The sequence below is a fragment of the Phocoena sinus genome, chromosome 17, assembly GCF_008692025.1.
Source record: "Phocoena sinus isolate mPhoSin1 chromosome 17, mPhoSin1.pri, whole genome shotgun sequence".
Taxonomy (NCBI): Eukaryota; Metazoa; Chordata; class Mammalia; order Artiodactyla; family Phocoenidae; genus Phocoena; species Phocoena sinus.
This window is the reverse complement of record NC_045779.1, coordinates 3,255,647-3,283,154: the sequence shown is the minus strand read 5'-3', so window position 1 is coordinate 3,283,154 and position 27,508 is coordinate 3,255,647. Positions and strand designations below refer to the sequence as shown.

Genomic DNA, 27,508 nt, shown 5'->3' with positions numbered 1-27,508 from the left:
TTACAGTTTGTAACGTGTTTCTCCAGTGTCTTCTTCCACATTGACTAATGCTTGCTGGTTATGTTCTTTTGGCATTTGTATTGGATTAGTCCTGGGATGTTAACCATTTTCCTAATTTATAATCCCTCATTTCTTTTCTCAGGGTTCTATGTCTCAGTTCATCTTTGTAGAGTCTCAACTTGGTCTCAGAATCTATTTAATTTTTCCTCTGAAGGTAATTACAGTTTCTTGTATGGTTTCTTGGAATTCTTATACATGGTTCAGTAATTCTGACAACTTAAATCATTTAAAGCTTTAAATACACAAGTACACAGAAACATATGCCATTCCTATAAAATTTACAAACAAGCTATCATCTCTCAGTTCCTCAAAATTCTAAATTAATAGGCGTGGTTTTCACTCAGTAACTAGCTGTTGGAATGTTCAGTGGCAGGAGTGGTCGTGATACCCAGGCCCTGTTGAGCAGTCGTGAAATATGACAGCCTGAGCGGAAGCTAAAAATGTTAATAAAACATGATAAAGATAAGCAAAATGTTGATAATTGTTGAAGTTGTGTCATTGACCATGGCATTTGTTATACTAGCCTCACTACATTTATGTATGTTTGAAAATTTTCCTTAATGAAGTTTCCAAAATGTCAAATTCTATCGCATTAAAAAAAGATCTTTTGAGATGATCATATGAATTTCCTCCTTTGAATAGTTAATGAAATGAATCACATTAATGCATCTTTTTTTTTTTTTTGGCCGCGCTGGGTGGCATGTGGGATCTTAGTTCCCTGACCAGGCATCGAACCTGAGCCCCCTGCAGTGGAAGCACAGAGACCTGACCACTGGACCGCCAGGCGAGCCCCAAATGCATTTCTTTTTTTCTTTTTAATTAAATTAATTAATTAATTAATTAGGCTGCATTGGGTCTCCGTTGCTGCACGCGGGCTTTCTCTAGTTGCGGCGAGCGGGGGCTACTCTTTGTTGCAGTGCACAGGCTTCTCATTGCGGTGGCTTCTCTTGTTACGGAGCACGGGCTCTAGGCGCGCGGGCTTCAGTAGTTGTGGCACACGGGCTCTAGAGTGTAGGCTCAGTAGTTGTGGTGCACGGGCTTAGTTGCTTCGTGGCATGTGGGATCTTCCTGGACCAGGGCTCTAACCCGTGACCCCTGTGTTGGCAGGCGGATTGTTAACCACTGTGCCACCAGGGAAGCCCCCCAAATGCATTTCTTTTTTTTCTTTTTTTTTCCAAATGCATTTCTTAATGTTGAATCACACTTACCTTACTAAGTAAACTCTTGTTGGGTCTAAAAGATGGTTATTCTTTTATTATACTGCTGAAATTGATTTGGTAATATTTTTTAGGGAGTTTTAAAATCTATTTATCTCTGTTTTTTGCTAAGAGAATTATTTTTTCCCTGAAGACATGTAGAATCTGCCGGTAAAATGACTAGAACCTTTCAGGCGTGGCTTGCTGACGATGTTTTCAATTTACTCTTTGATTTCTGTTCTTTTCATAGTTTCTTCCTGGCTTCGAGTCAATATGGTATTTTTCATTTCCTGAAAAAAATCCATCCCTTTCATCTAGTTTTCAAATTTACTGGAACTTTTCATTATTAGTCATCTTAATTGTCAGATCGAGATGCTTTAAATTACAGCAGGCTTGTTCAAAATGCAAATAGGTTGTTGCTTATGGGAGAGTTGCATATTTAGTGTCACTAAATATTTGTAGAGAATTAATTTTTTTTAGCATCTTTATTGGAGTGTAATTGTTTTACAGTGGTGTGTTAGTTTCTGCTTTATAACAAAGTGAATCAGTTATACATATACATATGTCTGAGAATTACTTTTTAAAATGTCATAGCTAGTTAATATGAAGACTAACAACATATATTAAATGAATGCTGCCTATTTACAAGATTTAAAAAATATGCCATTGTCAATTATGTTAGTTCGGTTCATCCTTTCAGACGTTGATATGTGGTCTGATTAGCCAAACTAGCTTGCATCTTTTTCTTCGCCTCCATCATATGTGTGGGAGAACTCCACACACATTTCATTTCCATTTGCTTTTTCTAAGGAACATGGGATCAGTGCTCCTTTGATGTTGCTGTTCTATTCTTCCCCTGGTGTGTGTCTGGCACAGACTGCTGGCCTTCATTTCAGTGTCTGTTGGGATGACCCAAGCGTGCCACATACACGAGGCCCCAGTAACTGGCTGCCTTTGCTTGAGGATCCCAAGGCTCAAAAGTTAGATGAATGTAAAACCAATGTCAGTGACCTCAGAAACATTTTCTATAATTTATGGCAGCCTGAGGAAATGGGAAGAACAGGTTGGCAGTTTATTAACTATTCGGATCTTAGCTAAGAGATAATCCTACTCACTCATTGCTTTTCCAGTCCTAGGAACCCAGCATTCAAGAGAACTCTTTCAAAGTTCAAGCAAAAGCCAAGGTAAATAAGGTAAATTCTTTTTTTTTTTTTTTTTTTGGCTGCACTGGGTCTTCGTTGTGGTGTGGTGGCTTCTCACTGTGGTGGCTTCTCTTCTTGTGGAGCACGGGCTCTAGGCGTGCAGGCTTCAGTAGTTGCGGTGCATGGGCTCAGTAGTTGTGGCTCGCGGGCTCTAGAGCACAGGCTCAGGAGTTGTGGCGCACGGGCTTAGCTGCTCCGTGGCATGTGGGATCTTCCAGACTAGGGCTCGAACCCATGTCCCCTGCATTGGTAGGTGGATTCTTAACCACTGCGCCACCAGGGAATTTCCCCAAGGTAAATTCTTAATCTTGATCACAATCTTCTGGTAATTTGGAGTTGAAAGCAGTAACTAGTTAGAAAAAATTTTAACCAGACCATGATTAGCTCAGAAAAGTTATTTCTTATTTTCTGGTAAGCTTGAACTTGCTGGTTGGATTCCACGAATAGCTATTTATTTTCATTATGGTTTCCAAATTCTAAAAATAGCCATTTTTGAATTACGCATTGGGAATATGATGAAACATCAAGTATTGTGTGAAAAAAATCTTATCTCTTAGAAGGGCCTGGGACCTGAGTCCATGTTCCATGAGGTGTAGAATCATAGACAAGATCCTGATGAAGGAGAAACAAGAATCTTAAAGGACATACATTCAAAACCACCCTCAACGACCTTTAGAAACATAATCTTATCATCAGTAGGACATGATGGGCTCTGAAATAGTTAAGCCAGAACATAAGGAAATTTGAGAGGAGAAATTCCACTGTGTGTCCCAAGCTCTCTCTCTTTATAAAGACATCCTAATCCAGAATGACCTCATCTTCACTTGATTACATCTGCAAAAGCCTTTCTTCCAAATAAGGCCACATTTACAAGTACCAGGGTTAGGACTCTGTCTTAGTCCGTTCGGGCTGCCATAACAGAAGACCACAGACTCGGGGCTTATCAACAATAGATATTTACTTCTCACAGTTCTGGAGGCTGGAAGTCTGAGATCAGGGAGCCAGCAGGTCACAATCTGGCGAGGGCACTCTTCCTGGTGGTTCAGAGCTGGCACCTTCCTGCTCTGTCCTCACAAGGAGAAGGGGACTAGGGATCTCTCTGGAGCCTCTTTTATGAGAGCATTCATCCCACTCATGAGGGATCCCAAGGGCTCCACCGACTATTACCATCATCTTTAGGGGTTAGGATTTCAACCTATGAATTTTGTTGCTGGGGGACACGAACATTCAGCCATATTAGACTTCAACATATTTTGTGGGGGATACAATTTAACCCACGACAATGTCTAACATAGTCAGGTGCTCCTGTGAAGCCATTTTAATGCTTCTTTCCAGAATGAATCATCCCCATTCGCGTCTTTAATCTAGAGCTGAGCTGATGAAACAAGGTGACACTTTACTAATGATGTTATATTAAAAGTCATTTTAAAAATGAAAATAACACACGCCCATGGTAGGAAAAACCAGACAATACTGAAGGATTTGCTATGAAAACTCCTAAAGGAAAACATCATTATCTGTTTTTTGTACGTCCTTCCAGATAGCTACACACATTTATACACTTTTAAGAAAATGGGAGCATAGTATACACACCACCCCGTGCCTCTCTTTTTCACCTGACAAAGCACTGAGGTTCTTTTCACATTAGGACACGTGGTCTACTGCCCACACTGGTGTGAATTAGGTTTCTCCAACTTAAGTGTCTCAGAAAAGACAAAGGCACGACCCAAATGCTTTGCTTCTCGAGTAATGATTTGTTTCTATTGTGTTTGGGTATACCCAGATTATTTGTCCATTTATGCGAGAAATGAAAACGGGTAGAAAAGCAGAGTCTAATACCATCTTGAGGGATTCTCTTATCCCTTCTATGGGTGGGTTCAGTCATCACACTGAAGGAGCACAGAAGGGCTGGAACCTCTGTGCTTAGAAGAGTGGATGGTAAGAAGAGGCTGGCTGAATGAAGGAACACTTCAAACAAAAACAGATGCTTTGTTTGACATCATACCTCATATAAAATAATGACTGTACTTCTGCTGTGCTGAAGAGCTTTACTGTACCATATATAGAAAAAGTCGTTCCATTAACATCCCACCTGAAAGGTCTGATTGGTTGAGCGGCATTCAAGGCTAATTAAGAGAATAATGCCCGTATTTTTGTGGGGTTTTACAGATTACAGGAGACTTTTATACGTATCACCTAATTTCTTCCTTCCCACAATTTCGTTAGCCAGGAAAGACAGTTATTAATTCCTCTTTTCAGTAAAGAAACCAAGGCTTAAAGAGGCTTAACTCACCCCCTGAGGTGACACAGATGACCTGTAGCCCAGGTCACCGAGCCCTCAGCCAATGCTCTTTCTTCGTACCAGCCTGTCAGTCCAAGGGACTCTTTCAGAAATTTGATAGCTCAGTGCAGACACGTGCATTTTAAAATACACTAATGTGATAATAGTTCCAGTTAAGATGCTTACTTTTACCTGAACATGATCTAATCTATTTAATTTTTAGGCCAAAGGAGCTAAAGTGACTTGTCCACAGACACATGGCTAGTTGATAGCATATGTGGGATTAGAATTCACAAACACACACACAGAGTCATTCTTTCTCTCCAATGCATTATGCTGTTTCCCTTGAGACTGCACATATTTTTATTTTTTTATCTTTTACTTAAAAAAAAATTTAAACCATTTTTAAAAACTGAAGTATAGTTAATTTACAATGTTGTGTTAGTTTCAAGTGTACAGCAAAGTCATTCAGATATATATATATTTCAGATTCTTTTCCATTATAGGTATTACAAGATATTGACTAGAGCTCCCTGTGCTATACAGTAGGTCCTTGTTGGTTATCTATTTTATATATAGTAGTGTGTATATGTTGATCCCAAACTCCTAATTTATCTCACCCTGGTAACCATAAGTTTGTTTTCCACGTCTGTGAGTCTATTTCTATTTTGTAAATAAGTTCATTTGTATCACTTTTTTTTAGATTCCACATATAAGTGATATCATATGATATTTGTCTAACTTACTTCACTTAATATATTTTTAGAAATGTTGACATGCACTTAGGTCTTTAGACATTCCAATCAGTTTTTTCATTTCTTTTGGCCCAAAACGCAGAAACCATTTGCAAATGAAATTGCAGGTATAAGATTTCATCAAAGGCAAAATATTAATTTAAACCTGAGCTTGAAAATAATAAAACTAATTTTTAAAAAACAAACAAAAATCCCCAACAAAACATGAATACATGCTGGTGAACATTCAACTAGGCTTCTATCCGGAACACAGAGGTACACAGAGAAATCACAGCTCCTCTGAACTTTCCAATCCTCTTCCCACCCCCAGAAATAACCAGCTTTAAGGTTTGATGTGATTCTTTCCAGGACCACTTCTATGAAATTAAGAACGTGTAATTAACTTTAGTTTAAAACATAGTTTTAGTATGTTTATCTAAATGGCCTTGGATGCTATGTGTGACTCTGTGCTGTATATTTTTTACTTTAAAAATGTCTCAGAAATCTTCCTGGAGAGTACACGTAGCTCCATCTCATTCATTCAATAGTTGGCTAATATCTCATAGTTTAGATGCCTAGATGTATCATAATGTAACTACTGTTCCCCCCAGAGACCACAAAAGATTGGCAGATTTGATTATGTAAAAATGCTAAACTTCAGAGCCATGAGCAAATATAAACAAGGCTGCCCCCTGCCAAGTATGAGAAAGTTTAAGTATCAATACAAATATTAACTGCAGTGAACTGAAACATCATATGTATGTACATCCGTGATTTCATAGTGATACTAAAACACTCACTGTTGCTTTTAGAAAATGTTAGGGAACCAACTGGTTTTGAAACCTGGTAAATAAGGACAGAGAATCAAGTTTTTATTCTGCCTTTTCCTACACAAACATTACTTCAGGGTAATCCAAGAGTTGATAAGAAGTCTCTCTTTAGAAAAGTTTACTATCTAGTAAATGAAGGAGAATCTCCCTCCTGGACCTCAAGTATCCAACCTCCTCTCACGGCACCGTGCTAGGGCGGTCGTTTTACCTTATTTCTTCAGTCTCGCCCTGTAAAGACCCCTCCCGATATATTCTGGAGCCTGTTCGAACGACCGGGTCTTTGTTGCTGCCCTGTATTAGGAACAAAGCTCCTTTCCTCCGGAGCCACGTCTGTTCATGTTTCTTTTGCTGTTTTCTGAGCTTCCCTTGACTGGTACCAACGTGCATCAAAAGAACGAACGCTCTTCCAGGAACATCCTCTGCACAGCATCCTCCAGAGACACTCTCACTTCCTTGTTCTCTGCAGTCATGTTTCTGAGCATTTGGCCCCATTTGCTCCTAATTTTAGCCTCCTTTTGGTCTTTCTACCTTCTAAGTTTTCCCAGCCTAGGGAAGCTTTTTCTAACATACTTCCCCTCTGGATGCAAAAGATGATGTTTCACAGATTCACGTTAGTTAGAGGCTCTGCACTGACCCTGCCTGCAGGGCGAGCACATCCAGGGTGTGCTCGGTGGTGGTGGTGACATGGTGGAGGGTCGGGTGGGCCTCCTGCAGGTTCTCCTTGGGGTCTGGTGCTCACCCCGGGGGTGGGGTTGGAGGAAGCTATGATCCAGGTCCCTCTCAGCCCAAGCTCCTCACCCCTGGTAGGACTGGAAGAAATCCAGGGCACAGGCTGGGGAAGGGACTGTTAAAAGGGACTTGTTCGTGAGGGAGGAGGGCCAATCTGGTGTGCTGAGCGCGAGGCTTCCAGAACCCAGATGGGAGCTATTTCTGAGGATGAGGGGCTTTGAGGCTGATTAATCCGACAGGGAGTCTTTTTTGGCTGTTGATTCTCTTTCATTCAAGAATCTACACAATGGGGGCTTCCCTGGTGGCGCAGTGGTTGAGAGTCCGCCTGCCGATGCAGGGGACGCGGGTTCGTGACCCGGTCCGGGAAGATCCCACATGCCGCAGAGCGGCTGGGCCCGTGAGCCATGGCCGCTGAGCCTGCGCGTCGGAGCCTGTGATCTGCAACAGGAGAGGCCACAGCAGTGAGAGGCCCGCGTACCGCAAAAAAAAAAAGAATCTACACAATGGGGACTTCCCTGGCGGTCCAGTGGGTAAGACTCCATGCTTCCAATGCAGGGGGTGCGGGTTCAATCCCTGGTCAGGGAACTAAGATCCCACATGCTGCACGGCATGGCCAAAAAAAAAGAATCTACACAATGGATGAACAACAAGGTCCTACTGTAGAGCACAGAGAACTCTATTCAATATCCTCTGATAAACCATAATGGAAAAGAATATGAAAAAGAATATATATCTGTATAACTGAATCACTTTGCTGTACAGCAGAAATTAACACAGCATCGTAAATCAACTCTACTTCAATAAAATTAAAAAAGAATCTACACAATGGAGTTTGAAAAACAGACCAACCGACAGCAGCAGGGATTTCACTGCTGAACTCTCCCTGGGTTTAGCCACCTGCCCCCAAAACAGCCACAGGTGAATACATCTTTCTCTGAATCCCAGGCTCCAGGCATAAACACCGACCACCGGAAGCCAATTAAGTCACAAACAGGCCCTCCGCCTGCTCTAGACTCCCACCTGTTATTAGCAGCTGGGAAACGAAACGAAACGAATCCAGTCAATGGCAATGTTTCTACCGTTTCTGGGATCTTGCAATCAACGGGTTTTAAGTTTGAGAATGCCGGCAGCTTATCCCGTGGCACACTCGTCACCAGAAGAACTCCAACTCACTCTGGCTCGGGAAGTATTAAGGACGAGCTGGAATTACCTGCATTAACTTCAGCACAGGTAGACCAAACATCAAATCAAAGCCGTGTCTCCCACGTCACACGACACAGAGAGCTAACAACTGGTAGTAGCTATAGTGGGTTTTAGAGGGAGAGAGCTTAACTCTTCCGCTGTGCAAAACTATGAGTTCTCAAAATTTTCTCTTTTGGTTTTATTGTCTGAGTAATTTCGGGACTATTTTGAGAAATAGCTGGTTCACTGTTCTAGTAAGGGAAGTCAACCGAAAGCCTAATAATAACAATAGACTTTTTAGAATTATGATTACTCCCAGATGGATGCTTACACATGTCCTGAGCTTTTAAAAAACTACTGACGTATGTGACCATCTGTTTTTAAGTGACTTTGAATGGAAATCTTTACTATTTTGTTGATCTCGCTGTCGCCAAGTTTGTAACTTGAACCACCAAAGGTTTTAAGACTATGACAGTAATGTCTTTTTCTTCTGTTGTTACTAAATGAACATACTGTACGACTCAACTTTTACAACTGCCTTCGGGAATTATTAGAAATAATAAGAAAGTATGATTGGAAGGAAATTAATAAATTATGCATGCTTTTACTTGTTCTCTCTTAATACCAATCAACAATTACAGGGTATTTTGCCAAGTAGTGATTGAAATCTTGACCATGGGCTTTCCGTACCCCAGGAGGCCATGGGAGTTTCTCAAGGAGACTGTAGGTGGCTGCCTTCCCGATGACCGCTTAGCCCAGGGCACCTTCGGAAGAACTGCACACTTATTAAATCTTTGCTGTGGGGCTGTTTCAGGCAATTTTCAAGTCGCTAAAGAGTGAGAATTCTCAGGTTTGGGTGAGAATTTCTGCTAGCTTTTTAGTATTTCAAGGAAATAAAGTAAAGCAAGGAATAGGTTCTCTAAGAAGAATTTCTGAGCCATCATTGCAAATTACAGAAAAAACAGGACAAAATATCTGCAACATAGAAAAATTAATGTCTAAGATGGAACTTATCATTCCTCGGGCAAACCCACCCATCCTCTCCCGCCTTCTACCTTGGTGAGCAGCGTTACTATCTGTCTAGTTGAAGTTACCCTCAACTTCCAACTCACAGCAAAACCGGAGGAAATCTATCTCCTGGATGTCCTTCTCGTTGCCCCCTGTTCTCTCTCCACGTGCCACAGCCCGGGTCCACATCGCGGGGCCTTGGATTAGGAAGGAAGGCTCCGTATCAATCACCCTGCCTCTGCTTGCCCCGGGTCACTAGAAAACGGGTTAAATTGTGCAAGGATGTCCTTTCTCCCGCTGAGGTTTTTCTTTTTCACTCTGCCTTCTGAAGCATCATTGTAGGTGGTAAGACTTGTCAGGGAGGAAGTTGACCTTTGGATGAATGTGCTTTGGCTTGGGAAATACATTTTCATTTTGGACGGCTGAGAAGCGAAGGCTGAGGGACAGAGGGACAGGCTGCCTGGTGCTGCTCTGGCTTGGGCTCTGAAGCATGGAGACGGCCAGGTTGTCAGCCTGGGTCATCGGGTTACAGACCTTGCCAACATCACAGGCAGAAGCCAGTCGGGAATATGGTTTGCTTCTCGCAGTTCCTTGTGTGCTATGGCTCAGGGACCTAACCGTTGTGGAAGGTGGCTTGCTGGAGTGCAGATGTAGCCAAGGTTAAAATGATACCCTGTATACTCTCTATATAGTTACAGAGAATAGAGACCCTGGCAAAGCTGTTCTCTGCTTTTGGGAAGTCAGAAGAGTGCTTGCCTTGAGGAGGGAGTTCGGGGAGCTGGTAACGTGCTGTCGTACAGTGCGAACAGGACGTTTGTTACGCAGGCGTGTTTGGTTTGTGAAAATGTACCAAACCATATGTACGCTTTTCTATTTGTAGGGCATCATTTTAAAGAAATCTAAAAACGCAATTGGGAAAGTCTAGCAGGAGACAGGGTAATGGAAGAAGGGGAGGGGACCCCGCTCTTATAACCACCGGGATACCTGTCCCTGGCCAGGGCACTGACCGCATGAGCCTCACAACGACCACGGGGTAGTGAACACGGGCCCGGGAAGCCCTCCCACTCGAAGCGTGCACGACGGACTCCAGATGCCTGCTTGCCCCCTCTCCTATTCAGGTGTTCTTTCGTGATTTTCCTCCGCTGCAAGGTGTTTTCCTTGTCGTCCCAGTGTTTTTGACCCTTGTGTCACAGAACTGGAAAGCATTATGAGGAGGAAGCTTTCAAAGAAAAATAATGACTGAGGTGGTGTCCGTTTGATGCAGAAATCCTACACAGTTCTTTGCCTAAATCTGGTGTCCAGTAGGCACAATCACGCTTATTGCAAAGGACTTTAGTATTGTCCAGCATCCTGGGATACTGTCAGCAAGACATCAGGAGAAATGGTAGAGGGGATCCCTTCTAAACATCCTTCCTGGCTGCTCCATTTCATGGTTTCCCAAATGTGTGAAAATATGCCAAGTCTTTGTTTGATGGCTTCTCAGGAGGTTCAGGTAAAGAGCAACCCAGTTATAAATCTAGTGTAAAGAGGTTAAAAATAGGACTTGCGTTTGTTTTCAAAGTGTTCTCCTGTTGAACTGATCACAAACGTGTACTGAGCACCCCCTGTATGCATCAGCGCTGCAGGCGCTGGACCATGGGGGTGAACTAGACTGTTTCTGCCAAGGGTTCCAGTGAGAGAAACAGACACAAGCCATGAAAACAAATAGGTTGGAGAACTCCGGGTCCGAGAAGTGTTGCCAAGATGGGAAATGGTTGAGACCCTAGAGCATGACGGGGGGACGACAGTCACAGTCAGGGCCTCGGGGTGTCTCTGAAAAGTGGGGGGGGGTCTCTGAGGAGAGGGCACCTGAGGAGAGGACTGTGACATGGCATGTGGGGCTTGAGGCTTCTAAGAAGGAACTGCAACCACAAATGAGATGGGCATGTCCCTGGATCACACAGGAAGTGCGGAGGAGGAGGAAGGATGGAGGCTGCTGAGGACAGGTGAGGACAGGTGAGCACAGGTGAGCAAAGGTGAGGGCCAGGGAGGGGGGAATGGGCCAGAGGCCTCAGAGACCAGGGAGCTTGTGGAGGAAAGGATCAGAGCGGGCGAGTGTGCAGGAAGGGCGGTGCAGTCATGGTGCGGGGATGGGGTCTGAGGATGAGGTTTCCCAGGAGGTGCGGGCGGTCATCGCCGACTCCAGGGATGGCTGAGGTGGGGGCTGACATGGGGGAGGGCAGTAGACTTCTGGGGTCGAGAAATCAAGGCGCTGGGAGACCAGAGTACAGCACAGGTCATTGACAAGGATGCTGAAGAAATAGAATGATGACAGGAATGGCGCTGGAGAGGAAATGATGGCCACACACTGGAGTCTTCTACGTGAGGGGCAGGGATCAGAGGGTGAACAGATGCTGGAGGGAGCGGTGCTGGGGGTTCGGTCTAGGACATGCATTCAGGAGAAGTGTTTTCGTTATGGTGGTAAATGCACGTGGCAGAAAACACACCACTTTAACCATTTTTAGGTGTACGGCTCGGTGGTGCTAAGCGCGTTCACTGTTTTCCAACCCTCACCTCCATCCACCTGCAGAGCTCTTCTTCTTCCCAAATTGAAACTCTGTCCCCATTAATCACGGACTTCCCCCCTCCCCAAGCCCCTGGCACCCACTGTTCTACTCCCTGTCTCTGTGAATGTGACTCTTCTAGGTTCCTCAGATAAGAAGAATCGTAAAATATGTCTTTTTGTGACTGGCCTACGTCACTTAGCATAACGTCTTCAAGGTTCCTCATGTTGTGTCCCGTGTCAGACCTAAGAGGGAGGGTTTTGGGGGAAGACAGTGAGGAAGTGTCTTGGGAATGCAACGGGAGCACAGAGACACCCATCTGACTTCTAGGAGTGGCCATAAATGGTGCAATTTCAGCAGAGAAATGTCCCCGATTACCAGGGCCGTGGGAGAAGCGCTGTCCTCGGAAGAGTTGGCACACTTCAGGGAGAGACAAGAGGGGAGGGACATTGGGGGACAATGTGGAGAACTAGCGGCGTCTTGCTGATGACTGACTGGGTCCCAGGGAGCACAGTGGGCGTGGTGGAGGGGCACCTGATGAGGTCAGATCACGGGACAAGCAGCCCTGCGCTGACCAGGATCAGAGAGGCCCAAGGGGATTTAGCTGGGGGCTCCTGCATGTCTCGGGCGCCCAGCCCACAGCTGGCATTTCCAGAAGGATCGCTGGGAAACATGAGTGATCGATCAAGAATTTTAAACGTCGTGTAGCGGGAACGTAGGAAAAGCCATCGTGGGCTTTCAAGTCAGAGGTCCTTCCAGTCTGACCTTTGCACTTGTGAGGCCTGGACCAAGTTCCCTCACCTTTCTAAGCCCCCCACCTCCTCATCTGTATGATATGAGCTACACTGAGATTTGATAAAAGTAGTAAATGAGAGAAGGTACACGAAAGGTCTCTGAAACCATGAAGTGCTAATCCAATGCCATAATTATTCCTCTGACTTAGTAATTAGTGATGACATTTAACGTAGAAGACTATGGTAAGTCCTTAAATTGTGTTCTAAGCTCATAAACAAATTGATCCTATGCCTTTGGGTCTATATTTGGTGGAGTCAGCTAGCGAGGCCCCTCCCTGTTCGCTCTCAGACATCTGGCACCTTGACCATTCACCAGCCTACGAGCAACCTCAACCGCCTCTGAGGGAGGGCAAGCTGTGAGCAAAGCAGCTGAGAAAAGCTAAGGATGGGAGGACTGGAGAAGGGGGTGTAAACCTGCTGGCCTGTCGATCAGAGCGAAAGAGCACTTTTGTGCTGTCACTGGGGAAGCCCGAGTACGGCCCGCTGCGGACGGAGGAGGAAGGGACGGAGGAGGAAGAGGCGTGGGCCCAGCCCTGGCTTTCCCACCATCAGGCTTTGTGACCTCAGCCATCGGCCACCTTCCTGGGCCTCGGCTTTCTCACCTGCAAATTGAAGGAGGAAGGTGCTCACTAAGCTCTTATTATTCTACGATGCTGTCATTCCCTGGGCGAGCTATGCAGACATTACCAAATGAAAAAAGCCAGATATGAAAGGCCACATACTGGGCTTCCCTGGGGGCGCAGTGGTTGACAGTCCGCCTGCCGATGCAGGGGACGCGGGTTCGTGCCCCGGTCCGGGAAGATCCCACATGCCGTGGAGCGGCTGGGCCCGTGAGCCATGGCCGCTGAGCCTGCGCGTCCGGAGCCTGTGCTCCGCAACGGGAGAGGCCACAACAGTGAGAGGCCCGTGTACCGCAAAAAAAAAAAAAAAAAAAAAAAAAAAAAAAAAAAAAAAAGGCCACATATTATATGATTCTATTTATATGAAATGTCCAGAACAGGCAAATCTGTAGAAACAAAAAGTAGATCAGTGGTTGCCAGGGGCTGCAGGAGAAGGAGACTCGGTGAGTGACAATTGCCTGCGGTAGGTTTCTTCTTAGAATGATGGAAATGTTCTGAAGTGGATATTACGGTGATAGTTACACACTGTGAATATACTAAGAGCCCTTGAACTCTGCATGTCTCATGGGTGTGACCTTACATAAATCACTTGCCTGAGTTGAGCTGTTGGCCAGGTCATTCCCACTTTCTGTTTCATGAAGTGCATGTGAGTCAGGTACAGTAGCTAATTGGGCATTGTTCATTTCACTGGGTATCACAGTGGCATTCCGTGACTCACAGCTGAGACACATCAGAAGAGGAAAGAAAAACACCCAAGGAAGAAGGGAGAGAGAAGACAGCGGGGACTGGCGGCCATGCTGTGCTGGTGTGCCTCGGCACAGAGATGATGCTGGGGAGACAGGGATGAGAGCATCCCACAGCGCTGGGGCATGGTCCATACGGGGACCAGTGCCGGGCTCCGGAGGGAATGCTACATCATAGCCCAGAACCACGGTACTTATCAGAAATCCTAAAGTGTGTATTTGGGGGGAAAGTGCCGCGGAAATCCTTTCCCTGCACGCCACAGTGCAGGTTCTGCACAATTGGAGCTCTCGTGGGCGTCTCAGACTCCAGCGTCTAAACGGACTCAAGTCCCATCCCCTGCCCCCGCTGTTTCCTCCCCTGTCTGCTTCAAGTCCATCCACGGTGCACCATCCACTCACATCCCAGGAGTCACCTAGACTTCTCTTTTCACCTCACTCATTGGTAAGCTTGTGCCCTTCCCTCCAAACCCACTGCACACCCTCCAAAATGCATCTCCCTCTGCTCTATCCCCCAGATTTTTGGCTACAGTGGCAGAGATGAGTAGTTGCAATAGAGACCACATGGCCCTCGAGGCCTAAAATAGTTACTGTTTTAAAATAGAATCCAGACTTTGTTAGTCCCCTCCTGTGGCCGTCAATGGTAATGCATGACACCAGAATAAAAGCTCTTTATCAGAGGCTGCTTTTTCCCCTAACAATCTCCAACGAATGCACAACTTCCCCTTGGTCTAAATGAGCAAAGGTAGCAGTCACCACACCTTACTCCATTTACTCTGTGGAGCTGTCCCCGCGCAGACTCAAATCCACGCCATCTGGCTCCAGGCCCGGGTCCCTCTCAACACGCGCACAGCCTCACCCTTCGCACCACAGCTGTGCACAGGCTACAGTCAGACAGACTGGGGTTGTTTTTGGACGCCCATCGGCGGTCTGCTGCTGCTGAGAACGGGCTAAGGGATACGCCAGCACACGGTCACCTTGGTTCCAAAGTGCCTTCGTGTTCCCAAGACAGTTCCCGGCGGCCGGGCCGATGGGACGTTTTTGTCTGCTGTTCCTAGGGGGTGTGTGACAGGATCTCTGTTCCTCAAGGTTTTGGTTTTCTACAATTTGCACCAAATTATCTCCTGAATTTTAGGTCCCCACGCCCTCGGCATGAAGTGTTCGATGGCTAGTGCGCTGAACAAGCAGACCTAAAGTTGAGATGGATCGAAATGTTTAACGGTTGTGGATTGTGGACTCTGTACGGAACCACAGCCACGCAATTCTCCTTTTGTGAGACCACATAAGGCAGTCAGACGCGGGGATTTAGGAATAAAACCCCCACCCTAAGGGATGCATCAAAAAGCTCATAAAGGACCGATTTCCATTAAAAAAGAATCTCTATGTAGTCTCCTGATTCTCAGACTACTTTTGATATATTTTAACAAATATGTGCTCTATCTAACTTAGAATTTATAGTTTTATTTCCTTCATGATTTGGAACAGATCATTAGAAGATAAGGGAAAAAATAATATGTCTTTTGGGGGTTAGTTTATGAGATGTGTTTACCACACACAGGTTAGTTATGCATGTTATTACATTTTGCATACTTTTTTCATACCTCTTTGTGCCATTGTATTCACCCTCCTTTAACCCACATTTACTCCACCTGGTCTGGTATGCTGTTCAGTTGTTTTTGTTAATAAGTACTTCATTTTGCCAAAAGAACAGTACAGAACTTCCAAGTCATTTAAAGGTCTAGAAATAACTTACTTGCTTTAGCGGAAACTTAGCTCTAATGAGAATTTGATAAATTCTAGCTTGTTGTAAACTAGACCCCATACTTCTTTTTTTTTTTTTGGCCTCGCTGCATGGCATGCAGGATTCTTAATTCCCTGACCAGGGTCGAACCCGTGCCCCCTGCAGTGGAAATGCGGAGCCCTAACCACTGGACCGCCAGGGAGGTCCCGAGACCCCATAATTCTTGTGCCTTGATTTAAATCTGTGTACAGATTGTAAAGAGTGCAGTCAGATGCTAGACCCGCAAAGCCGGCTCTTATCACGCTAGAGAACGAAACACAGATGCATCTTGGGCCTCAGGGATGTAGGCCGGGATGCAGGCGGGAACGCTGTCCCACTGGCTGGGGAGGGGGCGGGCGTTCCGGAGAGGCCTGATACTCCAGAGCCATCCAACTGCCCCCAGGACTACTACTTCCATTCTAAATTTAGAGGAGAACTTAATTGTTCCCATATATTAGTGAGGTCTTTTTTTTAAAAAGAAACAAATGCTGAAGTCAAAATAAAAGAGCAGAGGGGTAAGAGGAAATTTAATATAAAAATTAATTATATTTAAATAACGTGGAGATAACATTAAAATTACTCACAGACCCCACAGACTCTCCTCTGCAAATATCAACAACCAGCTGTCCTTTCCAGAAAATACTGTTAGCCTTTTCTTCATATTTCCTAATATGGTCTTCTTGTTGCCAACGTCTTATAATAAACCCTAGCAGATATAACACCAAGTAGCTAGACGTGAATTTTGCTGAGAGCAGACTGCTTTGGATGTCATTCTTCCTGCCACTAAAATTTATTTATTTATGTACTTGGATTTATTTGGTCTAAAAAGAGAAGGATTTTGGCAAAATATGAATGCATAAACTTAGTAATATTTTCATAGATATTAAGTTATAGGTATAGGCATTTCATATCAAAGAACTTTTTTCAGCACCCTGTTTGAATGGTAAAAGTTTCAGAATCTGTACCAGATATAAATATATCAAAATATGTGTTTAAAATCAGATTATCCATGTTCAGGGGCCTAAAATAATGATGGATAAATATTAGAGGAATAATGATAACAGCTACCACTTAACTGAATACTCTCGTGAATCCTCTACTGTACATTTCTTGTTATAAAGTAAGTGTAATTATCCCCGTTGTACATCTTTGGAATCTGAGGCTCACAGAACTAGCAAGAAAGTCAAAATTCAAACCCCGTTCTCTTTCGTTCCAGTGCTCATGCTTTTTACATCACACAGCTGCAACCTGAAGCAGGAAGAGCTGCAGGGATTATAATGTACTTCTTTTCCTACTAACATTTTTTTTTTTTTTTTTTTTTTTTGCGGTACGCGGGCCTCTCACTGCCGTGGCCTCTCCCGCTGCGGAGCACAGGCTCCGGACGCGCAGGCTCAGCGGCCATGGCTCACGGGCCCAGCCGCTCCGCGGCATGCGGGATCTTCCCGGACCGGGGCACGAACCCGCGTCCCCCGCATCGGCAGGCGGACTCCCAACCACTGTGCCACCAGGGAAGCCCCCTACTAACATTTTTAAACTCACAAAACATGTATTGCACTTTATATTCATACACGGCAAAATTTTTAATGTTCATTTTCTAAATTGCATTGGAAACAAATGATACTATAGAAAGACAAAAAATGTGATTCAAAGATAGAAGAAAAAGAAACTTAATTCAAGAAAAATGGTAATAGGTCAGCTCCTGAGCAACAACTAAAAATGTTAGATGGATAACTGAAATCCCATTTCTAAAGACATCAAAGAGCTGTGGAGGCAAAAAGGCTGAATTAACTAAAGTGTCTGAGGGAGAGCTCCTCCTCAGAGAGCAGTCTGTCACCATGTGTCTCCTTCCCTGAGGGCGTATGTGGACTCAGGGCATGGGCTGAGGCTAGAGTCTCATATGGGAGAGCTCGTCTCCCTTCAATAACAAGGTCTCCCTCAGACACATGGCTGCCCTCTTCGTGACCTTTACCAGACTGTGGAAGCCACCTGTGGAAGGCGGGGGCAGAAAGAAGCCTCTGAAGGTGAGACCGAGTCTCCTGGTCTTTCAAGACTGAGGAGATTTAGGTTTCAGCCTAACTGAAACCCATTAGGCTCTAAATCCAGAAGCCCAGGAGAAAACACCTGAAGAATGGGAAGTAACCGAGATTATGTAAGTCTTAAGTAAGTCTTACTAAAATTGCAACCCGTCCCAACCCATTTCAATACCAGTTAGGACTGAAGTCATCAGCTACTCATTCTCACAGAGCAAATCACTCCAAGGGAGATTCCTTGTTGGTGGAAGATGTAATCCAAACCTACACAGTTTCTTTATATATGATGTCTACATACAACAAAAATTACTAGATACGTGAAGAGACAGAAAAATGTGATCAATGATTAAAAAACAAACAACAGGTACAGGCTCATAAAAACCTCAACACTGGATTTAGTAGGCAAGAATTAGATGGAAAAACTGATGAAAACATGGAGAATTTCATCAGAAAACTGAAATGTATTAACAAGCATCCAAGGGACATACTACGTTTAGAATAAAACAGTTTTTGAAATTAATGATCACTAGATGGTTTAACAGAAGACTGGGCACAGCAGAAGACAGGTCACGTGAACTAAAACACACGTTAAAAGAAAGTATTCAAGTTGAAGGAGAGACAAAAAATGGACAAAACTTAGGATCGAATAAAAGACATATGTATGATTTGAGTCTCAGAGCAGGAGAGAAAGGGAGAAAACTGCTAAGAAGCAATATCTGAAGAGATATTGAGTGAAAAATTTCCAAAGCTGATGAAAGAGATCAGTTCACAGATACAAGGAGCCCAATGAATCCAAAGCAGGACAAATATAAAACCACACCTAGGCACATTGTGTTCAAACAGTGGCAAGCCAAAACAAAGAGAAAAATTTTAAATGAGCCAGAGAAAGAAGACATGTCACCTTCATAGAAGTATGACTTTTCAGCAGAAACTACAGAAGTCGAAAGGTAATGGAATGAGAGTGTGAAGGCAAGACACAGATTGGGATTTGCGATACACACACAGATAGATAAACAGAGACACACACACACATTTTTGACAATAACTTATATCCAGCATATATTAAAAACTCTTACAAATCAATAAGAAAAACACAGAGCATACAACAGAAAAATAGGTCAAAAACTTGTAGAGGCAGTTTACAAGAGAAGATATACAAATGGCTGAAAAAAGACACTCAGCATCATTAGTAATCAGGGAAATACAAATTAAAACCACAACGCTAAACCTCTACGGACACCAGAATGACTACAATTAAATCCGTGTACAATACTAAGTGCTGGTGAGGATGTGAAGCAATATATGTTGCTGGTAGGGGTGTAAGTTGGTTTGGCGTGTAAAAACTGCCAGTATCTAATAAAGCTAAACATATACTGGATCTATTACCCAGCAATTTCATTCCTGAGCATCCGATGGAAATCAGGGCTTAATGTTTATCAAAAGACATGAATAAGAATGTTCACATTAGCATTATTCACAGCGGAAACAACTCAGATGTCCTTTAGGAGTGGAAGGGAGGGACTTCCCTGGTGGCATAGTGGTTAAGGATCCGCCTGCCAAGGCAGGGGACACGGGTTCGAGACCTGGTCCAGGAAGATCACACATGCCGCGGAGCAACTAAGCCTGCGAGCCACAACTACCGAACCCGTAAGCCACAAATACTGTAAGCCCGCCTGCCTAGAGCTCGTGCTTTGCAACGAGAGAAGCCCGCGCACCACAAGGAAGAGCAGCCTCCGCTCTCCGCAGCTAGAGAAAGCCCGCGCACAGCAATGAAGACCCAACATAGCCAAAAATAAATAAATTAAAAAAAAAAAGAGAGTGGAATGGATACGTGAACTGGGGTGTATTCACACAAAGGAACACTTCATTGAAAAATAACAATATATGCAACAACAGTGAATGAACAAGAGGGGATCTTACGGGTACAGATTGAGAATATCCTGTATCTTGATCTAGAGCAGTGGTGAGCCCCCAGGGCACATTTGGCGATGCCTAGGGACATTTTTGGTTGTCATTTCCAGGGAGGGGATGCTACTGGCATCCAGCGGTAGAGGACAGGAATGCTGTTAAACATCCTGCAACGCACAGTTCAGCCTCCCACTGGGAGGGAGTCAACCCAAAATGTCCACAGTGCTGAGGCTGAGAAGTCCTGATCCAGACAGTGGTAACACGAGGGTAACTGAGAACGTGTACATTTTACTATAAATTATAACAAACGAAGCTAAAAAAAACAGGACTCTCACAAAAATAGCTACAGTTCCTCACTGAAATTTAGAAAACGTACATGAAACTTTGTTTCCATTTTATAAATAGTCTAAGTTATTAAAGAGTCCTAACCACCTGAACTTGCCAGGAATTGCATTAAGCCTGGAAGAACTAGACTCTTTGTGCGCAGTCCCTATTAAATGGAAAAAAGTATCTACACCTTTCTATAGAGCAGGAGATGCACAAATTAGAATCTGGGTTATCACAGAAATGGATATTTGTAGAAACACAATACGGGTATATGGTAAAGTCCATACATCTGGGTTTCTCTTGCATCCACTACAATACAAATAGAGAAAAACATACATGTACTTTTAAAAGCAATAATAGTCTCATGACCTTGATTCCAAGGATAATAACTTCTTGCCATTATTTATCAACAAGACTTTTACATAAATTTAGGAATCTACTGGTCCCTTAAACCTCATTATCACCGCACCCTGAGACATAAAAGTCACTTAGAAGTGTCGGGTAGGGCATGGGTTGCACAATTCTTTCCAGTGTCTTGCAGAAACGGAACAGCTATACAAGCCTGTGTGGATCTAGCCAAACAGCCCCAAAGGGCAGGAAGTGCTGGGTGTGTCGCAGCCTTAGAACGACAGGCACCACAAACTCTGGAGCAAACACCGTCCAGTTAACATCAGAGGTGACAGGGGCACAAACAGAGACAAACCAGAGAAAAAGATGCTTCCCTCCGCTTCACCGTTGGGCTGAGGTGCACGTGGTCAACCCAGGACCTCAGGAAGTCCAACTGCTGGGTGACTTTGCATGAGATGCTGTTGTCTAAAATCCAAACACTGATATGTACTTGAGAAGGATTTTACAATGTAAAGTGAAATTAATTAATAACTAGAAATCGAGCGTTCCCAAACCATCAAGGTCAACTGGCTGTAATAATCATTGAAATAACTCGAGTGAAATATCACTGCTGGGCAACAGAGCACATTACTCATTCTTCACAGATGACTCCCCATGCAAATAGCTGGAATCTAATCAGCTGGATTCTATGAATTCATAATCACGGAATATCACCTTGGGCACTCAGGCATATCAGGCTTTGCCGTGAAGAGCTGCTGCAGAAGCCCATTCAGTCGTACCGGGAACAGACTCACCCCGTGCAGCGCTGTCTAAACTCTTGAACTGGCTGCTCAAGGTAACATTCAGGGATCATCTCAGAAGTGTCGGGTAGTCAGTGACTCATTTGTACTGTACTAAATGCTAGGCTCCGACTCGGCGTGAACCCCATCAGTTGCTGCTGACACTATAGGTATTTGAACAGAAGCTCACGCTGTGAGTCACCTGGTTGCTGTACAGAAAACGAATCAGCAATATTCCCAGTTGAACAGTGATTCACGTTATAAGCATAATGGGACCTGACTTGATACGTGTGATTTCAAAACTCAGTTCTGCTGGACTGGCTTGGGAGCCTGCTAGAAAGTCACTCCCTGCTTAATGCCCTGGATTTCTGTCTAAGAACATGTGTCCAGAGAGGCAAAATCAAGGGTAAGACATCACACTCACGACTGGAGAGAACCATGGTTTCCTTCTTCAAGGACGCAGGCACGGTTCCTAGAGTGCCTTCCCTGGCAGACACAGCATTCCTGTAAATAACTGCAAGGCCAGACACTCACGTGAAAAGCTCTGCCATGTAATTTCTAAACCGCTTATGTGAGGTCTGGACCTTTAAGCCACCAGCTGCGTCTGTTCGTGAAAGGTGAATGTCATTAGACGGACACATGCAGAAATGAAAAAACAGCAGAACTTTCGGAACTGGTGTTCAAGTGTCTGGAACGAAACCAGTCACCTGGCAATTGCATTAAAGTAAGAAAGCTTTTTTTCCTTTTTCACGCATGCTTGTCTACAAAATCTGGAATAATAAAACCTCCTGGTATGTAATCCTGAAAGACTTTCCTAAAAAGCTCTCTTACAGGAAAGACCTTCAAAGCCATCAGGAAGGAGATTTTTAAACATTTAAGAAAAGCTCAAAACTGATTTCTAATGTAAAACCGCTGCAAGGGATTAACAGAATATGCAGCCGAATGTGGGACCTTAAATTCTAACGCTGGCTCGACCTCTTGCTTGATCTGGGACCTTCCCATAACTCAAGCAAGTCATGTGGTCGTATCTTCTGATGTGAGGGACCATGATATAAAGTGGTCGGCCAGCAGTAGACACATTACTGCCCGGCCTTTCTTATGTCGCTGATAACACATGCTTGTATATTTTTTCCTTATATCATACCTTCTGGTTTCCTATTTGTTAAAGGTTCATAAATCTGCAGTAAACAGGAAATCACCCGTGTGGTGTGTAAGAGGCCTGGGCAGAGCCCGAAGACCTAATTCTAACCCCATGTCGGCCTCTATTTAGCTGCAGATATCTGACCTTTAACCTCTCTGAATGTTTCCTCACCTGTAAAGTGAAGGAGATAAGTAAATAATCTGACTTTTATCATTCTATATTTTTGATATCAAGGGCATTTTGGCTAAAATGTTTACAATGATCTTAGAGAAGTTAGCATGTCTAGCTCCTAAGTTTCCACACTCTCTTAAGTAAAACTGACTCCGGGCAATATTTTAATGCAGACATTGGATTTTCTGTATATATCATGACCTAATACATAGTTTTAATGCATATCTGTCTTACAAGGTGAAATATTTTGAAGGTTAGAGATAATTTTCTTAAAATGCTATTTGAATCATTGCATATAAATACTTCATAATTATTTGAAATAAGAGGGCCCAGATGATACAGAAATGTATTGTTTTTAAATTTAGATACTGACATAGAAAACATTTTCTAAACATTTTCTATTTTTCTAATTTTGACGGACATCTTCTATTTCATCACATATACTCCTTATAACAAACAAAATGTGCATTTTGTTCCATCTTTTAATATTTTGAAGTCTACTTAGCCAATTTAGCATGGACATCTTCTATTTTGACGGACATCTTCTATTTCATCACGTATGCTCTTTATAACAAACAAAATGTGCATTTTGTTCCTCATCTTTTAATATTTTGAAGGCTACTTAGCCAATTTAGCACCAATACAATAACAATAGTAACTTTTGTTTCGTGTGTGTCAGAGCTCTGCTGTATTAATTTACTGAATGCTGGCAGCCAACCTGTGAGGCAGGTATTTTTCTTATCCCCATTTTACAGATGATAAAACTACGGCACCGAGAGGTTAAGCAACTTGCCCGAGGTCACACCGCTAGGCTGAGATTTGAATCTAGACAGTTACTGGGTCCAGGGCTCTTACCCATTAGGCAATACTGCCCCTCACATGCGATACTGATACTGATACAAAAGACGCCACTTAAGGAACAGGAGATAAGCCGGAAGAAGCCCAGTAGAAAATCAGGTTGTGAGCAAAAAACTAAGAGTTTACAGATAAGAGTCTTTCCATGACACATCTCCTTTGCCAAGTCGGGGGAGGAATTCACACCATTTCGTGAACTAGGAACCCTGTTGGTCAATTCCACAATCTGGAACCACCATTAGTGAAAGAAACCAAGCCACGCAGCGGCCCTGCGACCTGCGCTCCAGAGGAGGGGGGGCTGACCCAGGACGGTAACGAGACGGTGCAGAAGCTCCCCGCCTCCGGGGCCACCGCGAGCGCCCGCGGGCGCGTGACTGCTGCTGCCCGCCCACGCTGCGGGCACCGGCTGCGGTCGCCGCAACCCGCGCCCTCCGGCCGATCGGCTGGGCGGGGGCGGACAAAGAGCGCTCGGCCTCGGCCGGATTCTCCCAAGGAAGGGATGTGGGAGCGAGTTCCCTCGAAGCGCCCGCCCCCTCCCGGCCAGAAACTCGGCCTCGGCGCTCACTCCTCCACCCAGCCCGCCTCGGGGGGCGCGGAGGGCTGAGCTGCTGGCGGGGCCGCGTCCCCCGCCCTTCGCCGCCGCCGGGCTCGCTCCGCGCCGCTGCCGCCCGCCCGGGCTCTCCTCGGACGCTGGCGACTCCCAGGGGCTCGCAAGCCGATCGGGTCCCCGCGCGCTGCCCCTCCCCACACCCCTCCCTCGCCGCCCCCCTCCCCGGCTGCCCATCCCTTCCCTCCCACTCCCCCCGCCGCGGGAGGGCCCCGGGCGCACCAGCCAAGCCCGCCGGAAGCCCGCTGCCTCCGCGACCCCTCCCCCGCCCACTCCGCCCACCCTCGGGGGAGGGGAGTCGCCGCGCCCGCCGATCCCCAGAAGCCCAGTCCCTGCCGCGCGCCGCCGTCCCGGAGGTCCCTGCAGCCCAGGCGCCAGACTCGTTCCAACTTCTGAGCGTAGCCCCGAGAGCGCCGAAGACTCAATCGCCGGGTTCCTGCAAGAAAAATACCCGCGGCGCCCGCCTCCCCCCCCCCCCCGCCCCCCTCGCCTCGGGACGGTTCTGTCCATTCGGTTTTCCGAGCTTCAGTGGCGACACCTAGTCAGGCCCCCGGGGTCCGCGGCGGGCGCCCGCTTCCCGCCCGGCTCCTCGGGTCCCCGCCGTAGTGGCGCGTCTCCGCTGCGATTCCGGGAGCGTCTCCGCTTCCTTCCCACCTGCGCTCAGACCGCCCGCCTCCGGCGCCCGGGGTTTCCCAGGTCTGCTTCGGGTGTCAGTAGCCCACCCACTCGCTGACGCCGAGCCACAGAGGTCGAACCGTGCGGACGCCCCGGCGGAGCCCCTTGAGACACGGTCACACCCCAAGCCCCGCACGCCCTGCACACTGACCCGCTCCCGCCACCGTGGTCCAGCCGAGCGTGCGCGCCCCGCCCGGCCCCGGCCACCTCGCGGCCCGAGGCCACAAGGCGAGTCCGGGAGGGAGAAGGGGGCGTTGAGGAAGTGGGTACTCACGCTTCCACCGTCTGCCCCGCGAGCCCGAGGGGGAGCTGCGGCCCGCGCGCCTCCGTCGGCCGTGCGCATGCGTCCCGCGAGTGCCTTATTTTTATGATAATTCTAGGTGCTGCCCTCGCTACGCCCGCGATCGCTTTCCCTGGCTTTCCTCTTCCTCTGGCTCTCCGTCTTTCCTGTCGCCTTCTTCTCCCCCCCACCACCTCGCCTCTGCCTCTCCCCGCCCCTCCCTCCCCCCTCCCCGGCCGGGCCACCCAGGGCTCGCTTCCCTCCCACGGCGGCGCGCTCCTCTGCGGCGGGGCGGGGGCGGGGGTCCCCATCCATGCCGGGACTGTGGTTCCCTTCTTCAGCCCCGGGTTAGGAAGTACCGAGAGTGTGGGCCCCGCAGAGCCCCCTCGCAGGGCCCCGTGCTTGGGCGCGCGGGAGCCGAGCGGGACCCCGGAGTGCTGGAGAGCGCGCTGGGATCTTGTGAATGGAGCGGGCGGGGGAGGCACCCGTGTGTGCGCGCGGGGTGCGCGGCGCGCCGGGGTGCTCGTACCCGGAGGGTCCGGCCGTGGACTCTCCGCCTCTGGAGGCCGGTCCCCATCATCTCCCTTTCTCCGGGGTGCTTCTCCAGCCCTATCCCCGCCCCACCCGGCTGCAGCCTCCGCCTCCGGAGGTACCAAACTGGAAAGGGGTTCCTCGCCCCCTCCCCGCTTGCCGGAGCCGCAGGTCCCACCTGGCCGGGTGGCGGGGGGCGGTGGCTAACTCCCAACTCCCGAGTCCGGGGAAGCGGGGGGACCCGGAGGGTGGCGGGAACCCCGCCGCCGACCAGCTCTGCGGGCACGGAGCCCTGGAGCCCCCGGTGTGCCCTCGGGAGACGCGGCCCGACCTCCGGGCCGTGCGCCCGAGACCGGCGGGGTAAACTGAAGCTGGAAGCCGACCTGACACTAAAATAACATCACGTCATTTCCTCCCTGGCCTCCCGAGCGCGCCGTAGCCGGGGGCTGGGGAGTGGGAGCGCGAGGAGGGGGCGGAGGTTCGTCCGGGGGAGGCTTGGAGGAGGGGCAGGAGAGCGACGCGTGAGTTCGGGAAGCGGCTTCGGAGGTGGGCTCCCCCCCTCTTCCGTAGGCTCTGGGAGGAAGTGGCCCGAGAAGAGTAGCTTCGAGGGTCTCCTGGGGGGAGGGGTGTCCGGCGAGTCGCCGGCGCCTTTTCTGTGAGCGTTCTCGGCCGTGTCTCGACCTTCCCACCCGCCCCCCTCCCCTTCTCCCCTTGCTGGCCCCACGTGGAGTGGGTCAGTCGGGGTTAGGGAGGAACCCGGGAAACTGGCGTCCCGCTGAGGCCGCGGATTGGGCGGCGGAGAGCACAGTACTCACGGGCCTGGGCGGGCTCTGCCCGGCGTCGGCGTCCTCTTCCCGGGGCAGGCGTCCCTCTGGGGGTCGGCCGGGCAGTGCCAGAGCTGCCCTGAGCAGGAGCGAGAGGCGGCCCGGCCGCTCCTCCTGCCGCGGCGCGAGCCCAGCGGCTGGCAGGACGGGGAGCAGAAGAGAGAAGTCCGGGCGCCGCAGGGGAGCCCCAGGAAGGGGTCGCTGGAGAAGGTGAGCGAAGAAGCGCGCGAGGCCGGAGAGCGTGCCGGAGAGGAGGCCGAGCAGCTTCGGGGCAGCGGGCGAGCCTGGGAGCTGTGCAGGGCCGGCGGCGGGCAGGGCGAGAGGAGGGGGAGGAGAGAAACAAAATCACACACCATCACTGTCGGGTCCCGCTACAGACTGAAGAAAAGGTGCAGAGTGCCAGTTACCGCGGCATTTCGGGGCATTACTTTCGGGGTGCAAGAGAAGGTCGGTGAGAGCAAAAGAAAAGGCCTCTGCGTAGCAGGGGAGATCCCCTTCTCTCCTTCCTCCCCTCTCTTCCCTGCTTCCCCTCCCTCCCATTCTCCCCCCATCCCTTTCAAACTCCTTGCTACTCAGAGTGTGGTCCCTGGGCCAGCAGCTTGGATAATACCCAGGAGCTTGTTGGGAATGCAGAACCTCAGACCCTATCCTGACCTACCGCAGGAGAATCGGAATGTTAACATTCCCAGGGAATTCGTAGGCACCTTCACTGTGAGGTGCCGTGTACAGGAGCGTCTGTGTTCACCTCTCTTGGTTCTTTCGACTTCGGACGAAGATCTCCCAGTTCACTTCTACAGCTCTGGCTCTGGCTCTGCCTCCTCTTTCCCCCTGTCCTTTCCCACCTTCCAAAGTGCCCAGAGCTCTACCAGAAGTTGGTATGAGGTTACTAGGTCCTTGTGATAGGTGTCCATGGGAGGCTTGGATACAGGCTGAAGATGAGGGGTCCTCAGGCTGGGGGAAGAGGGACTGGCCATGTGACTTTGGTGGTGCTGGGTGCGGGGGTCAGGGGAGACCAGGACTTAAGAGCAGAGTCTGCAGGCCCCCTTTCCACACTCGCTGTGTCCATCTTATTTCCCCGAACACAGGCCTTTCCACCCTCCACTTGTTGCTTGGGAGAGCTAAGCGGACGAGGTTAAGATAAAAGTATTATTTTCTTGGAAGGCATAGGGAAACATTAATTTAGAAGTCAGAGGCCCAGGGGTCTAGACTCATCCTCGAAATGAACTCCATTGGCAAACCTTGGGAGATTCTTTATTCTTTGAGTTGGTCTGATTCATTTACGAAGTAAAGGATTGAACTCAGTGGCTTATTAATTAATTTATTTATGGCTGTG

The 27,508-nt window shown here is 47.4% G+C and overlaps 1 protein-coding gene across 1 annotated transcript in view; it reads right to left on the bottom strand.

The window, feature by feature from the left end:
• The window catches only part of RGS20 (regulator of G protein signaling 20), a 77,223-nt gene that overhangs the window by 21,884 nt on the left and 27,831 nt on the right, over nt 1-27,508 (bottom strand). Inside the window, 1 exon segment of the mRNA XM_032610123.1 lies at nt 26,167-26,476. Within this exon segment, the coding sequence (XP_032466014.1) occupies nt 26,167-26,476 (310 nt within the window).